The sequence below is a fragment of the Dermacentor silvarum genome, chromosome 2 (assembly GCF_013339745.2).
Source record: "Dermacentor silvarum isolate Dsil-2018 chromosome 2, BIME_Dsil_1.4, whole genome shotgun sequence".
Classification (NCBI taxonomy): Eukaryota; Metazoa; Arthropoda; class Arachnida; order Ixodida; family Ixodidae; genus Dermacentor; species Dermacentor silvarum.
In genome coordinates, this window is record NC_051155.1 from 192,845,326 (window position 1) to 192,860,339 (window position 15,014).

Below are 15,014 nucleotides of genomic sequence, written 5' to 3' on the forward strand. Positions count from 1 at the left end.
ATTGACAATGTTAGTTCGGATCCAACATACTTGTACCGAAGAACATTGCGACGAATCTGAAGGCTATAAATACAGTCCACCGCGATTCCACATATATCAGCAGTTATAAACAATCGGGGAAAACTCATAATAAAGATTATCGCGACCCTGGCACTAGTTTCAGTTTGCGCACGAAATGATGTTGCTCTGTTAGCAAGAATGCAGCTTGATTGTCAAATGACAGATGTGTAACCACTACATCCGCTGAGAAAGAGTGCATTTTGTTTTAAAATACTTTATAGTATGACAGAAAAAAAAGAGAATCTTACAATCGTCGAGGGCGTTTTAATGGGACAGCCTCGCACGGGCTGCCACACGCTCAATGGTTGCGGGTCGCAAGCTTCTGTTTCCACGTTATCGCTTCTCACGATGACGAGGTTCACATTCCTGTGGAATGTCGAAAAATGGTCCATACGAGTAAAACTATCCATACGATCACCAGAATCAATTGCGAAAGTTAGAAACGCTGTATGACAGATGCAATAAGACGCACCCAATCGCGTACACGGGATCTAGCCCAAGTAGCGTTAACTTTATGCGCGCTTTTATGGCGGCACAAGCTTGCATGAAACATTTACCTGAAATGACGAGTTCCTCAAGGCTATATAACGGGAACGCACATTCATTCGATGATAAGCGCTTTACCGTTTAGGGCTATACATTAGAGAGTGTGTATGAGTGAACTGAAGAGTACGGCACACTATAGTTATATCATTGCGCTCTAACCATATATACCACTCCCATGCGCACGCCACTCGCACGTTTTACTGATGTATGATCTTTAGCATGTAAATAAATGAAGACACCTCAACCATTTTTTTTACGTTTGACCTTGTAACTTGCCCAGATAGGCGAGCGACTATGCTGCAAGAAGTTGGCGATGCAGCACAGTCTGTCCATACTAAACGTAGTCATTGTGACGACCTCGCAAAGTCATTTTAATGACGAGCGAATCGTAAGCAGCACGGACGCAGGTGGCATTATAGTACTAAAATGATATATTAAGGTTACCTGGCCTCTGCCAGTCAAATCCACGCGCAATATTTTTCCGCATGCATGACGATTAGAAGCAAAAAAAAAAAAAAAATCTGTAGTAATGTTTTTCACGTGTAATAAATTCCATAGTTTGAGCGAGCGACCTGGAAGCGTAATGAAAGAAAAAAAATTGGCGCAAATTTAACGAGGACGAAGAACACAAACAACATGACGTCCTTGTTTAATTTGCGCCGAAAGGCTTGCTTTAAGTATGAATCAATACGAACTAGTTCAAACAAAGATTTTACCTGGAATTGTCCTTTCAGAAATATACAACGAAGTGCATACGTACAATGAAGTGATAAATTTTGCAACCAGACAGCTAAAGGGCAATGCCTGTAGAATGAATGATAGCAAAGCTCGCGCTAAAATACGTTGACAGAATAAAGGGGATTGGATCACTCACGAGGTGATGCCCTTAATCACGTAAGCGGTCTTGTCGGCGGGAAAGTGATCGCCCGTGTTCACTAATGTCAGGCCAAAAAACAGGATGAATGAATCCCCAGCCATCAATCTCATTTGAGCGACAAGAGCCTGAAAAAAAAAGTATTCAAAAATATGTTTTCGCTGGTGTATGAAATAGTCCAATAGTGCACAGTGAGAACAGTTATTCATAAAAGATGGCGAAGTACTAGACACTGTTTCACAATAATAAGGAACTGAGTCGGCACAGCCAACCGCATTAAATGTATCCAACTTTTATTTGGATAACGAGCATAATATACTTATACTATACTAGAACCAAGCAAACGTCAAGCAAGCACACTTAATCCCAATTATGCATAGCCATAGCATTCCAGTAATTTCACTTTGCTTGCGCAAGATCATAATTTAAGGCTGTGGTTTTGACAGTTTCGAAAGGTGTAGCGCACTGTCTTGCTTTTGTTTCGAGGGTATAGTATCGTAAGTTAGTCGTATCAGCATGAATATCTTTCTGTTTTATGAACAGTCAGGAACTTAATAACAGTTCTGCCTTCTACATATTGCACATTGAACACCGACTTCCAGTGTTTTAACCTTTCTTAAAATGTAACGTAATTACTGAAAATCAATGCGGCAGCGGCCATTACAAACGATACCTTGCGGGATACGCACTGTAATTTCTCTCTTTAGCACAGGTTCAAAGCCATGGATTGAATCTGCATACCGAGTATCAGAAACATTGCCCTAACAGTTCGCGTGTGCAAGTGGCTTCATTGCAAACATTAGTTCTTAAAATTCATTATTTAAGAACGTATAAGGAGCGGTGTGCCCGAGAGGTTAATTGCAGGAACTTGTCCAGATCGCCCTCCAAGCTTTAACGAGACACAGGCTACGGTAATTAAGCCTAATTCGCGAATAAAAAAAAGTGCCCTTAAAGTATTAATAATCACACTTGCTACAGTAGAACAGGCAAAGAAAAAAATAGGCTGTAAGAACAGGTAAAGTTAGCTAATGAACTTTTTCTTATTACCCATTTTTCAAGTGCGCTGGAAGAGTGCCGGCATAGGGCTGTTCCACAAGCCTTGCAGGTGCCTCGCTACAAGCCTTGACTCATTGATTGCCTGTGTCATTAGAGATAACGCCGTTGCGCAAGCAAAAGGAACTAAAACTAAACGTGTGCTTATTAGCACACCTTTTTTTTTAGCACGTGATCAGAGCGATCACTTCTTGCACTCACTCCTATACTCTCCATATTTTCTGCGCGATATCTTGTCACTGGCGCCTCTGCGGACCGTAGAACTGTTCTATAAGTGAATAAAGTATACTTGAATGACAGCCTATGCTTCCACTTTTATATAAGTGGTAGAGTGGTAACGGCATGTTAGCAGTTTTTTTTTTATTTCCTTCTTTGTTTCTCTCTTTTCATTATTTTCTTGAATTATTGGTATACCGCGCAATCAGCAATGGCAGATGTCAGTCAGTACCTGACACAAGCTAATTAAATAAATACTACATTAAAATTGTCCAAATTCTTTTCGTTTCAACAGCTTTACGGCACATAAGGCAAGTGCAGAATTCTAGTCTGCCTGTTTTCAAGACATGACCACTTAGTATAGAATTTTCGAACTATAGCAGTAGTTCCAGCGAATTCGGCCTCAAAATGAAGTTTAAACTATAGAAGCCTTGTTCACCGCAACAGTCGTCCTTATGCCTTTGAATACAATGCTACATGGAGGACTGCAGTGTGTTGGGTGTTTGGTATACGAACTTCGATAACATTTTAGAGCCAGCAGACAACGGCAAATGATAGACGTAGACTCAACGCTAGTAATCATGTCTTAGTATGCAAATAGTTACCAACTAGCCCAACTTTCTGCCTTAGCGTTAACTTCAACAGTTAATTATCGGGAATAATGACATCGTGCGCAGCCTCGTAAATCCTGGTCCAAACATCATACTGCTTCTTCCATTAAGGCCAGTCGATGAGCGCAGCTTGACAGCCGCACTGCGAACACACCTTGCACCATTACGCCTGATAGCTTGTGCCACTATAATTTCGCGCACGTCGTTATCCCTGGTCGTCTCTCTGCTCCTTGTCAAGAGTGCGGCTGCGCATCTTTGTTTAATGATTGTGTGTTTCTTGTCAGACAGAGCGATAAGGACGTGCGCGAAATTATAGAGGCACAAGCTATCAGGCGCAATGCTGAAAGCTGTGCTTGCACGGCGTCTGTCGACCTCTTTGATAAAGAGACCGCCTGTTTGGGAGGAGCAGTATGACGTTTCGACCAGTAGTAGCGCTATTGCGCATGGTGTGTAAATGTATGAATTATCTATAAAATAGGGTTAGCGTATCGGGGGTGTGTACGTCTCCCTCTTTTCTTTGTCTGCTGGCGCTAAAATATTATTAAGCTACACGGAGGGCTCATGTAAGTGCTGCGTTCTGAGCGATTTGGGAAAAGTGAAAAAGGTACAATCGACCAAAAAACGTTTACGGACCAAGGGATCTGACAAAAAGATGAATATCTCAGCAGCCTCAAAACGCCAGCCTGGTATTCCCATTTCCAGTTTCTACTGGTATATGCAAACAACATTGTGATGTACGATTTTACTGGCTGCTTTTAAAGGCTGCTCGGATATTTAGCGTTTTCTGAGATCCCGTGGTTCGTAAACGTTTTTGGTCTATAGTACATCGTAGGTTGTGTTTTCGTAAGCGTTCATACTGAGTGAATATGCCTGTAACGCTGTCTGGCTTTGATTTCACGACGCCCATAAGCATAGTAAGGATATAACAAATAGTAATCAACTGATTCATCAGGCAAGTGAGTTAACGATCAATAAACTATATATATTATGCTCGAGAACAGGGCAAATAGGGAAGAATGTAAAGTATCGTTGATGAATTTATGAATCATCTGACGCCATTGCATAAAACGTACTGCAAGAAAAAGGAAAAAAATATTTTTGTTTGTAGTGCACTGTTGTCAAGTTTTTTTTTTTTCTATACTTATGTGGAACGGAAGTATGCGGTTAATCGATGAAGTCATCTGCTATTCCAAACTGAACTCTGCTAAAGCCGAATAGGCAGCATATAGTCGAGGGCAAGTCTTACTGAATGCAACAGGAAGCAGTGCTTGGCTTCCGTTATATTCAATTTTAGCTCTTTTTGACCTTAGTCATGGATAGAACGAAACCGTGCCCCCAATATCTTGGGATCGGCCACATGGCGCGATATATAAGAAATCAATAGAAATCCTAACAAAATACGTCCCCAGGGATACAAGCCTTGATATATCGGGTTCAGGTAATCAAATTTAGCCGCCTGTCAATACACATACATAGAAGTTTGCCTACACAAAAGTACACCGATCAAAAGTTAACACGAGCTGCTGTATTGTACGAACGCGTCTCACATTAGCTATTTTGAGACCGCTAGTGTGCCGTAGAAGTTTGTTCTTGAAATTGTGCTTTCGCGGAGGGTTGGACATACGCGTAGATCTACGCAGTAAATGTTTGTGCAGTAACCAAAATAACACGATCGAATGCCGTGGCAATACTAGCTTTGTTTGCGCGAGTTGGCGCTTCAACCGTCTTGCGTGTTTCTGCAGTGTTTACGTGTCTCTGTAAGTGTCCCACGTTTCGCGCCAAATATGGGAAAGTGATATGCTGTTAGACAGCCACGTGTCATCTCGGCAAATATCGGTAGATCAGGGAGACTGACCTGTATAAATCGTCTGGCGGTACGGAGAGATGGGTTTATGCTGCTAGTTACCTTTGGTGCTAGTTAACTAAGATTCGTTGATTTGCTAAATAAGCGGGCCTTTGTTCTTCACTTCACAATTTTCTAACTATTGTATATTACATTTCCTACTTATTGAGCCAGAGCAGAAGTACTCATTGAGCGAGAGCAGCTGGCCTCGACATAAAGTTAGAGGCCTTGTCTACTATAGTAAGCTGGTTAAGATTGCAGGAGCAGATGCTTTTAGCACTCCTTTGTCGCATGCGAGATGCAATGTACAAGAAATTTCTTACATGCTTCAAAGAAACGAGTTTTCCTTTTTTTCAAGTGAAACGCCACATCATTCTGTCGAAAAAGGCTCCGTCAAGCACCCCATCGATAAATGGCACAAACCTCAAAGCAACCCTTTTCCGACTGACCATCCCACCATCATAGTTATTTGACTTTCTTTTTTCACTTTCCTTTGAGAAGCTGCGGGTGGCTGTGTTTATTTGTGAAGAAGTTATTTCCCCCAGCAATTCATCCATTAGGCTTATACAAAAAAAGCGCCATCTTCACATTCCGTTATTTCAGCGCACGTACGAGTATTCCCAACACAAGAAGCTTTTTGACCTAGAAGCATTAAAAATTGCGCAGATGCGTTCTGCGGTGTTCACGAAGCGGCTTCGTATGCAGAGAGTATGTGCCTCAGCATAAGAGTGCAAAGTGTGGGCTTGGGATAGTTGGCGGTTATATTTTTACAACGTTCAAGTAGAAATATAACATAGCGGCGTCACTGTTTCTTTTATATTCTAAGCCGCCTCGACCTTTCCTTCGACATCTGCATGCGGGCGAGTCTGGCCTTAAACACTCCGAGCGGTGAAGACGGTGCGCAGAATGAATACAAAAGGCTTCCCGCTGTGCTGCAGCTTCAGAGAAGCGCTATAGAAGGCGAGGCCTTTCTGTACGCGTCTTTTCTCTGCTGCAGCTGCGGCATCGTACGTGCACGGCCCGTTGGTCTAGGGGTATGATTCTCGCTTTGGGTGCGAGAGGTCCCGGGTTCAAATCCCGGACGGGCCCTCACCTTTTTTATTTTTTTTTTTTGCCAGTCCCCAATACACAGAAGGTCAATGCCTTCGTATGGTAGGTGCTCGCGAAAGGAATCTGTGATCGTGTTGATTGCATTGAGACCACCACAACTGCATACCTCCGGCAAAAATAGTGCTATAGACTGTCACTTTTATTTTGCGGGGACTCCACTAAAGGCATTTTTGCCCTTGGGCCACGTGTGATGCCTTTATTTATTTCTCACTACAACTTGCAACCCACGTGTGCCGGCCTACTATACCCGCTCGTCTCTTGTATGAATGACTGGATTTTCTTTCGTACAGTTTTTCATCAATACACGCCTTAATGGACGGGCAGTCGCGCACCGAGGTAGAAGCGCAAGGTGCTTCTATTCTAGGCTTTAACAGAGTAGCTGCCGCATTCACCCTAATGGTAAGCACGTGTCAATGTCACTTCTACGGTGCCAGTGCGGTTCGATGGCGTCAGACGTTTGACGAGAGTTAGGCTCGATTTAGTAGCCGTGCTTATAGGTCGTGGCCTGCGCAGGATGGTTAGCGTATAATGGCAAATATTCTCGGACGGATTATGGCACGTGAGCATTTCATGTAAGTCTACCTCAATGACGCAAGCTTGCGAGAGATAAGGGAGGCTTTGAATCGAACCAGTGCTTAAAACCAGTAGCAAAGAAGAATACTAATAAGGCTGTTTGTGATATAAAAACCATAAATAGGAGTAATCGATATGAGCTGCACGGATGACTTGGGATGGGAAGAACAGGGAAAATGTCAGAGTGTCGATCCCCGCAAGCTTTTAAAGCAGCGAAATTGTATTTGAAGAGTGGATCAAGGTAAGTGGATGGGCCAACAGTTAGCATGCTCAATGTGTCATTTTTGACAAGGACTGGTATATGAGAAGAACAGAACTGCAAATGTTTAGCTAGTTTCTGCTGCATCGCTAGGGTGCCAATCGATTCGGAACATTTTAACTATTGGGACTGTTATGTAGTAAATGAGCGTGTGCGCGGTATCTACAATTCATCTTTAAAAAAACACGATCTTCAAAATCAACTTGGCATATTGATGAAACGAGAACAACTATGTAAAGCCCTGGTGTGCGAGGTGCCCAGTAGACTAATGAGTACAAAAAATCTGTGTTTGCTCCAGCGCTTGCTCACGGCTGACGACCTCGCAATGGGTAGTGTCCCTAAATGTTCCCGTAGGACCAAGGTGACATTAACGTGTCGCGGTGTCGCAACAAGTCGTTTCGAGTGCTATGTTACCGCTGCTATACGGAAGGTATGACATCGTCCACCAATGTGCGTAGTGCGCTAATTGCAGGTAGCCTATTCAAGTACACGTACTCGACCCCCCCCCCCCCCCCCGGCACCATTTGCTTAGCGAAATTTGATTATCTCATTACATCGTGGGACCACATTACACGTACGAAAAACATGAATCGATAACTTTCAGTGAGACGAACATGGAGCAACGAATAAGAATGAAGATTTCATTCACTGGTTTTTGTAATGACATCGGGAACTCAGAGTTCTAACCAGAAGCTACCTTTAGCTAGAATAATTTATATAATTATTTGTTCATTTCGTGCTTCGAACCACGAAGAGACAATATTCACCTCTACGTAACGCAGCTACGCATTAAGAGCTGTGTCAAACTCGTCTCAAATTTGAAAGATACGCGAGTTCATTTCGTTCTCTGGCTTCAGCCGGTGATGCCGACAAAAAAAAAGAAAAAAAAAAAACCTCAGCTACAGTGGAGTAAAGATATGACTCCGACCGGGTTGCCCTCCCGCTGTAGTAACACGTTCGCAAAGCCGTGAGGCCAAATTCTCGCATCAAATTAAATAGTTAAAACAACAGGCAACTCGAAATACGAGGCCCCTAGGAAAATATTGCACGATTGTCATCCAATGGCTGTTTCATTTCTTTTAAATTGATGCGTGTGCCGTAAGGCAATCATATCAGGATGAAGATATTCAATAAGCTTTACTTGAATATTTATCTACCTTTTTTTAGTTATTCTTACATTGAATATAAGTGTCGCATATATTAGGGATCAATAAATGGATTCCGTGTAGCGCCAAATACGTTCCCGTCGCGCAATTGAAGAACCATTATAATTAACGCCAGGGCGATTCCTTCTTGCATGCGCAGTATCATGCACGTAGCATGGACAACGAACGAACCGCGTATAAGGTGCACTTGATGCCAGCAACTTAAGCTGACCTCGAGTGCAGGAAGCAAACAATCCCGGCGAGGCACGCGGAAGATCTGCTTGCGAGTGAAGCCCTTATATCCAGCGTAATATATCCACTCTGAGCCATTCTCAGAATGATAAGGCGGGCACAATACCTGCGCAACGTACGGCCCGTTTGTCTAGGGGTATGATTCTCGCTTCGGGTGCGAGAGGTCCCGGGTTCAAATCCCGGACGGGCCCACTCTTCTTTTTTTTTCTATATTTCGTTCTTATATAGTCCCAAACGTCGTCGTAAGAAGAGATTGTGAATCAGCAGTGGTAACGCAGATGACTGGAGTAAGCAAAAGTTCATGAAGGGAACCCAATTTTTACAATTTGTCTATACGCATTGAAGAGTATGCTCCTAAATAAGTCGACCATGGTATATTATATGGAAAGCGATGGCATAGCAATGCATTATTAGCATCCAGTAGCTCAGTAATTTTTTAACCACTGTATCGCTTCATCCGGAAATCTGCTCGTTTGTACGCCATACCTCCAAATGCGAGCAAGATAATATTATTTAATAACTGGGGTCTCCCTAGTTCAAATCTTATTCTTATAGTAAGCCGGGCATTTGGAACGGTGGGTACAATACTTACGCAAAGTACGGCCTGTTGGTCTAGGGGTATGATTCTCGCTTTGGGTGCGAGAATGAAAGTATGAACACCTTTTATTTAATTGCACCGTCGGTTCCTTGTTCTGTGCGATGCAGTGCTGAGATTTTATCAGTCTAGAAAAGCACACAAGGTATATTTTGCTCTCTAGTGCACCCACTTGTTTGCTTTTTCACGAAGTATAAACTATTGTTTTCTTTCCTAAGCAGCATAATTAACATCCTCCTGATCCAAACGAGCCTAGCCAGAGTTTTCCCTATGACCGCTTTCCCTACGAACACTTTCGCTTGTCATTAGCAGCAACTTTCCTGCTTGCCATAGACTGGATTTACTAATCATGGTCATGGGCAGAATTGATTGTTTATTCCTGCCCATAAAAAGGGCAATGTTGGTAATGGGCAAGATTTGCAAGCGGAAGTGACAAGCGTTAATTTGTTGGTTGCAGTATAGTTACGGGCAGTATTATGCAATGCTCCCCGTGACCAAAACAAACGAGTCACACCAAGGGCGCGCTTTTTCTTGCATAACTTTCGCGCGCAATCATACACTGGTCCACACAACGTGAGGACGCGACCTGTTTGCCGTGTAAGGACACCGAGCCACTTGGTACAGTTGATCTAGACTTTGTATATGATCCAAGTTTCTGGTGTCCGAGGTGTGATATTCAAATCCAGGATGAACCCATGTGAGTTTTGTTTCTCATTGCTGACGTTTTCGCTTTTGTTCTTGTTTTTCTCTCTTTCATTCTTTCTTTTTCTCCCCCCCCCCCCCCCTTCTTAGGTAGGAAGCACATGAAGCTGCAGCACTCGACTGCGTGCGTCGTTTAAAAGCCTGTATTTACTGGTAATGCCCAGGTAACAGCGTCTTGTTTCACAAAGAATCCAGCCACGTCGTAACTGGCCTAGTGTAAGCGGAATAAAAAGAAGTTACTAAAGCTCTCCTCCTAGTGGACATGGACAACATATGCAACATACGCGTGAGCAGCCCCACCTGTCTCAAGAGGTGACAAGGAATTGAAATATACGGCAACCCATATTTTGTGCAACGCGCCACGTGTCCAGAACTGACGACCTTGCACAAGAACGCGACCACTACGGTCGACAAAGAGCTTCGGTGGTGACGCCGAGTTCGACGATCGATTCTTCTATCGTGGTAGTGAGTGTGGTTGCAGCGAGTGGTGGTTTCATTTGAATTCAGTGCAGGCGTGATTCTCGTTTCAGCCCAGAAAGTAAGCTTACTGGTAGATCAAACGTTTCACACAGTTCATATGCGCTTGGAAACTGTCCAGCAAGCTGACCGGACGACGTTTTCTATATAAGAAGCTCTATGAGCCTGACCAGAATAACCGAATGCGGGCACCCATGCAGTTTGCCCCGGAATAATAAACCGGTCGATAGCGAGGGAGATGGTGAAATCTTTGCTTTGATATAGGCTCTCCAGCCAGCTGGCCCGTTGGTCTAGGGGTATGATTCTCGCTTTGGGTGCGAGAGGTCCCGGGTTCAAATCCCGGACGGGCCCACTTTTCTTTTTCTTTTATAGTATCGTATGACATTGCAGTGATGAAATTTAATCTGAATAGTTATAGCTTCGTAGTTCTTGTCCCCGCGTTTTAGAATCGCTGCAGATGAAATTGTCTAATACTAACTTTTTAACTGTGAATTTAGTAAGCTATGTAAAAACAAAATAGGGCAGCATGTTCGAGAATTTATCTGCAAACCACTCCGAAACCACAGAATAGCTTTGTTCAACACGAAGGTCCTAAGCATCGCTAGTTGGTTTACATTCAACATAGCAAACAGCGCACACAATGGGACGAGTAAACAAGTGTTCCTTCCCACATTGTCTCTTTGTCTGCTGCGCTGTTCGCCACGTTGAGCGTTATTCAGCGTTCTTGGAATTCTTCAAGTCTGTAGTTGGAACTAGAGAAGTTCACGTGCATTACAGGTAATTTAGAACGATGAAGTTAACAGCGAGCAACGTACGGCCAAGCGGTTTTACAGCCTGTCTCCTGCCCTTCTTCGCAGCCGCCCATAAATTAAGACGGACACATGGTTATACCCAGTTATAACCATACACAAGTGCCCAAGTAGACCATAAATGGTCTTCTTGGGCACTATGTTATGGTCATATTTTTTTCAATATACATCTAGAACAGGTCCTCACAAGAAATCGAGAAGCGCAGTAGTTTTCTATATCCGAGACATCCAAACAGTAGAAGTTTTACGTAGTCTCCCGAACACGGACTGGCCAAGTGAGAGGTGATTTCCCGTTCTCAGTGGCTTCAAAACTTTTGATAAATACTGCGCATAAAGCAGACATCGTTTGAGCACCACTCTGAAGCTATTGTTGCATTCCGACATTGGCACATGCTTATCTATTTATTTACTCACTTATTTATTTATTTATTTATTTATTTATTTATTTATTTATTTATTTATTTATTTATTTATTTATTTATTTATTTATTTATTTATTTATTTATTTATTTATTTAATGTGTACTGGTGGTAATGCAGTGAACGGACCCTGCGTCAAGAAGCATTAGGCGCCTTTATGGATGCTGATTGTCTCACTAAGAACTTGGGCCGGTAAATCGACACTCATATTTTTCTCTTGCCATTGTCTCAATGCTGACACCTACCTTCGCCGTTTAGCTTACATTTATGTAACTACATCATTCTATGTACTGTTAGTATATCTCATTGTGGCTCTCCAGCTTTTTGTAAAACGAGTTACTTTTGTCAGGACGAAAAAGGTACCACCATCGTTCGTGTAGAGGCGTATTCAAGCATTATAAGCAGAATTTACAACTTCCGGTACAGAAATCACCATATATATATGAAAACAGAGGCCACGGTTTTCATGATGTGTTTCATTTTTTTTAAAGCACTATTAACGTGCCTGTGCTGCGAAAACATCAATTCAACTTCAGTGGTGTGTCTAGCGTCAAAAGAAATTATAAAAAAGTTTCGGGCCCGTCCGGGATTTGAACCCGGGACCTCTCGCACCCAAAGCGAGAATCATACCCCTAGACCAACGGGCCACTCACATGAAGAGGCTCCCCAGCTGGTCATGTGTCGTCTCTTGCATCTGCCCAACCGGTTTACAACGTCGTCGTGACCTACATAGGCGGAAGGCCACGGACATCTCCGGATTCTTTCGCACGCATAGAACACGCCGCTTGCCAATAGAACGCCGGCAATAACCTCGACGCGTCTCTCGTTGCAAAGTTGAGAGCAGTTTCATAGCCAATCCGCGTATAAGAATTCTTAAATTAAACGAAAGCGGTGGTGGTAATTGAGACGCCATGTTTTTCGTGGCCACGAATGACTTAAGCGGCTTGATTACACTCTTTGTGGAGTTAGTATCAGGATGTAACCACTCAATGTGCAGTCAAAGTGCCATATCGACGGCTAGAGTTGGATGTATGCGCTTTCCTTTTGTGGTATGCGCAAATGTGAATTACGAAATTTATTGGGGCACTTACAGTTTTGGTGGGACCATGATTAAATTACTGGTCGCCCCTTCCCGGTTATTCAGGTGACAGTAATCACTGTGGCGCCCATAATTGTGAAAGTTCTTGCAAGACCGAATAGCACTTTCACATGACAATTATTCGTTACGGTTAAGTTGTTTTAATAAATTTCACGAACAACACATCTTTATTACTGCATGCACAGCATTGTCAATGCAACTATTTTGTGCATTGTGCATTTTGTGCATTTTGTGGAGAAAAGAAGTCAGCAATGAGATAGTTTTCCAGTGAGTGATGACTATGCGCATTTCTGGTTCATTCTCGTCTTATTTTTTTTTTTTTTTTTTTGCCGTAGGAGAAGCCGATATTCTGACAAACGTATTTAGAGCATATTATATTTTTGCGCTCATGGTAAGTATTTAATTTGCCCTTTTAAGAATCCGAAAGCGTTCCACATCCTAACCTCGGTGTGCACATTTCTTTTATGGAAAGCGATAAACGCGTTATCACCAAATTACTGTAATCTTGTTTTCTGGGCCCAATAGTAGAACGGATTTTCCAACTTCACAGCTCAGACACCTGATGATTTGTATATACTGTCAGCGAAAAACTTGATATTATAACAGTCACACAAACACGCATTTGTCGAATGATAAATACACTTTTTTTATCGGTATATTTCTGTGCAAGAACTTTGTTATCCAACGCGGAGTATTAAAGGCGACTTTTGCTAATCCATTGCATAAGACAGCGCGCACATTTACCTCTGTCAAAAGTTGGTTTGTTGCCTGCTACCTGAGAAAGTTTATGTAAAGCCAGCGCACACATGAAAATAATAAGACTGACAGCTAGTGCACACTTTGCACACAACTGTGCCACGAGTTCGAGTATCGATTCGGACAGCTACAAGGCAAAGAAAGTTAATGTACTCAAGCAAGGCTGGTTAATTCCCTGAGAAAACAGATCATCATAATTCGTTCGACCAACGGCACCAGCCACAATACGCATGCTGCTTATGAATACATATATCTGGCGCATATGACGCACTTGCGGAGGGAAAATGAAATTGATCAGCCATTTTCAGAGCTCCCAACCTTGGCCTACCTGGTTTTATTGACTGTTCTAATCACGGAGCGAACTATTGACGTTTAGCGACGGCGGCATGGGGATCTTCGCGGTAATATAGGAAGGTCGCAAGCGCAGAGCAACATTCACTTTAAGGGCAAAACGTTTTGGATTTGTCATTCTGACCCATAGATTTTTGCTTAGGCTGTCTACCAAGTTAATAAGCAAACAAAAATGCGTGTAGAACGGACTGTACAGCCCAACGCTAAAACCGGGCAATTCTTCTCTCCTCGGCCACCAAATCTTATACCACAAACAAATGCATTTTCACAGGTTTACAGAAATTGTGAATGCGACATTGTTATGGTAAAGTACATGGTATTATCTAATATGAATGAAGTAGAATTTGTTTCCCCTAAATACATGCTTTTTGTGGTATTATGCATTTTGTGTGGCCACATGGAATCATTTCTATTGTTAAACCTAACTTCCTTTCAACACATCATTGATGGGTGTTACTCCTGCTTTAAATTTATTTTTTCCAGTGCACTTATTGTTGCGCAGACTACGTTACTGACGTTCACCGGTGCTGTATCTGCAGTTACCTCAGTTTTCGTTTCATTTTCTCTCTTCTCTATCTCTCTCTCATATACAGAATGGGCAGGTTTAGCGAAACTCGACACATCGAGTCACCAAGTGTTCCATTGAGAGCCCATTCACAGAGGGACGTGTTCGTCACGTTAACGAACTTGCTTTGGTACGTGGCCTCCCCCATCGATGGGTCAGAGAGGCATAATAAACCGGTCGGCAAATGTAAAAATCGTAATATGAGAAGCTGAGCAACGTCCTTCCGTGAGCGGCCCGTTGGTCTAGGGGTATGATTCTCGCTTTGGGTGCGAGAGGTCCCGGGTTCAAATCCCGGACGGGCCCACCATCTTTTTATTATTGTTTGTTTTATTACTGAAACACTTCCGAGCTACAAAGCAGCAAAGCATTGCGTGCGGCAGAGAAGTTTTTATTTGGCGGTATAAACTGCTAACGTTGGGAGTTCCTACCGGAGTCGCCAGAAACCAAAGCACCCGTGGTTTGTTTAACCGGCAATGCGGCACTTTATTCTAATGCACTAAGAGATCGACGACCTGGCTGTGCAAATAATCGCAAGCTGAAGATTGAAAGTGACAGGAGTGGCCTTTCTGCTGACTTCCTTCGGGAAAACGCGATCACCTGAGGATACCCTCGACCCTAACTGTTGGTAAAAGCTAACTATAAAGCAACTACTGCACAATTCCAACAGCTACTTCACGTATACGTGTTTGCTGCCTACAT

At 42.9% G+C, this 15,014-nt stretch overlaps 1 protein-coding gene and 5 non-coding genes across 7 annotated transcripts in view; 4 read left to right on the forward strand and 2 right to left on the reverse strand.

Annotated features, from left to right (window-relative positions):
- LOC125943261 (uncharacterized) overlaps positions 1-3,530 on the reverse strand; it is a 30,009-nt gene extending 26,479 nt beyond the window's left edge. For both annotated transcript variants that reach the window (XM_049662096.1, XM_049662094.1), the window contains exons 1-3: positions 3,416-3,530; positions 1,481-1,608; positions 309-426 (exon numbers count right to left, since the gene is read on the reverse strand). In XM_049662096.1, the coding sequence (XP_049518053.1) occupies positions 309-426; positions 1,481-1,593 (231 nt within the window). In that variant the 5' untranslated portion in view covers positions 1,594-1,608; positions 3,416-3,530. The remainder of the gene's footprint in view (positions 1-308; positions 427-1,480; positions 1,609-3,415) is intronic.
- A 2,690-nt stretch (positions 3,531-6,220) lies between these two features.
- Trnap-ugg (transfer RNA proline (anticodon UGG)) lies at positions 6,221-6,292 on the forward strand. The gene has a single exon. It is a non-coding gene; the product is annotated as a tRNA-Pro (tRNA).
- Positions 6,293-8,661: 2,369 nt separating this feature from the next.
- On the forward strand, positions 8,662-8,733 carry Trnap-cgg (transfer RNA proline (anticodon CGG)). The gene has a single exon. It is a non-coding gene; the product is annotated as a tRNA-Pro (tRNA).
- A 1,862-nt stretch (positions 8,734-10,595) lies between these two features.
- Trnap-ugg (transfer RNA proline (anticodon UGG)) lies at positions 10,596-10,667 on the forward strand. Its single transcript has one exon. It is a non-coding gene; the product is annotated as a tRNA-Pro (tRNA).
- Positions 10,668-12,119: 1,452 nt separating this feature from the next.
- On the reverse strand, positions 12,120-12,191 carry Trnap-ugg (transfer RNA proline (anticodon UGG)). Its single transcript has one exon. It is a non-coding gene; the product is annotated as a tRNA-Pro (tRNA).
- A 2,355-nt stretch (positions 12,192-14,546) lies between these two features.
- Trnap-ugg (transfer RNA proline (anticodon UGG)) lies at positions 14,547-14,618 on the forward strand. The gene has a single exon. It is a non-coding gene; the product is annotated as a tRNA-Pro (tRNA).
- The last annotated feature ends 396 nt before the right edge of the window (positions 14,619-15,014 follow it).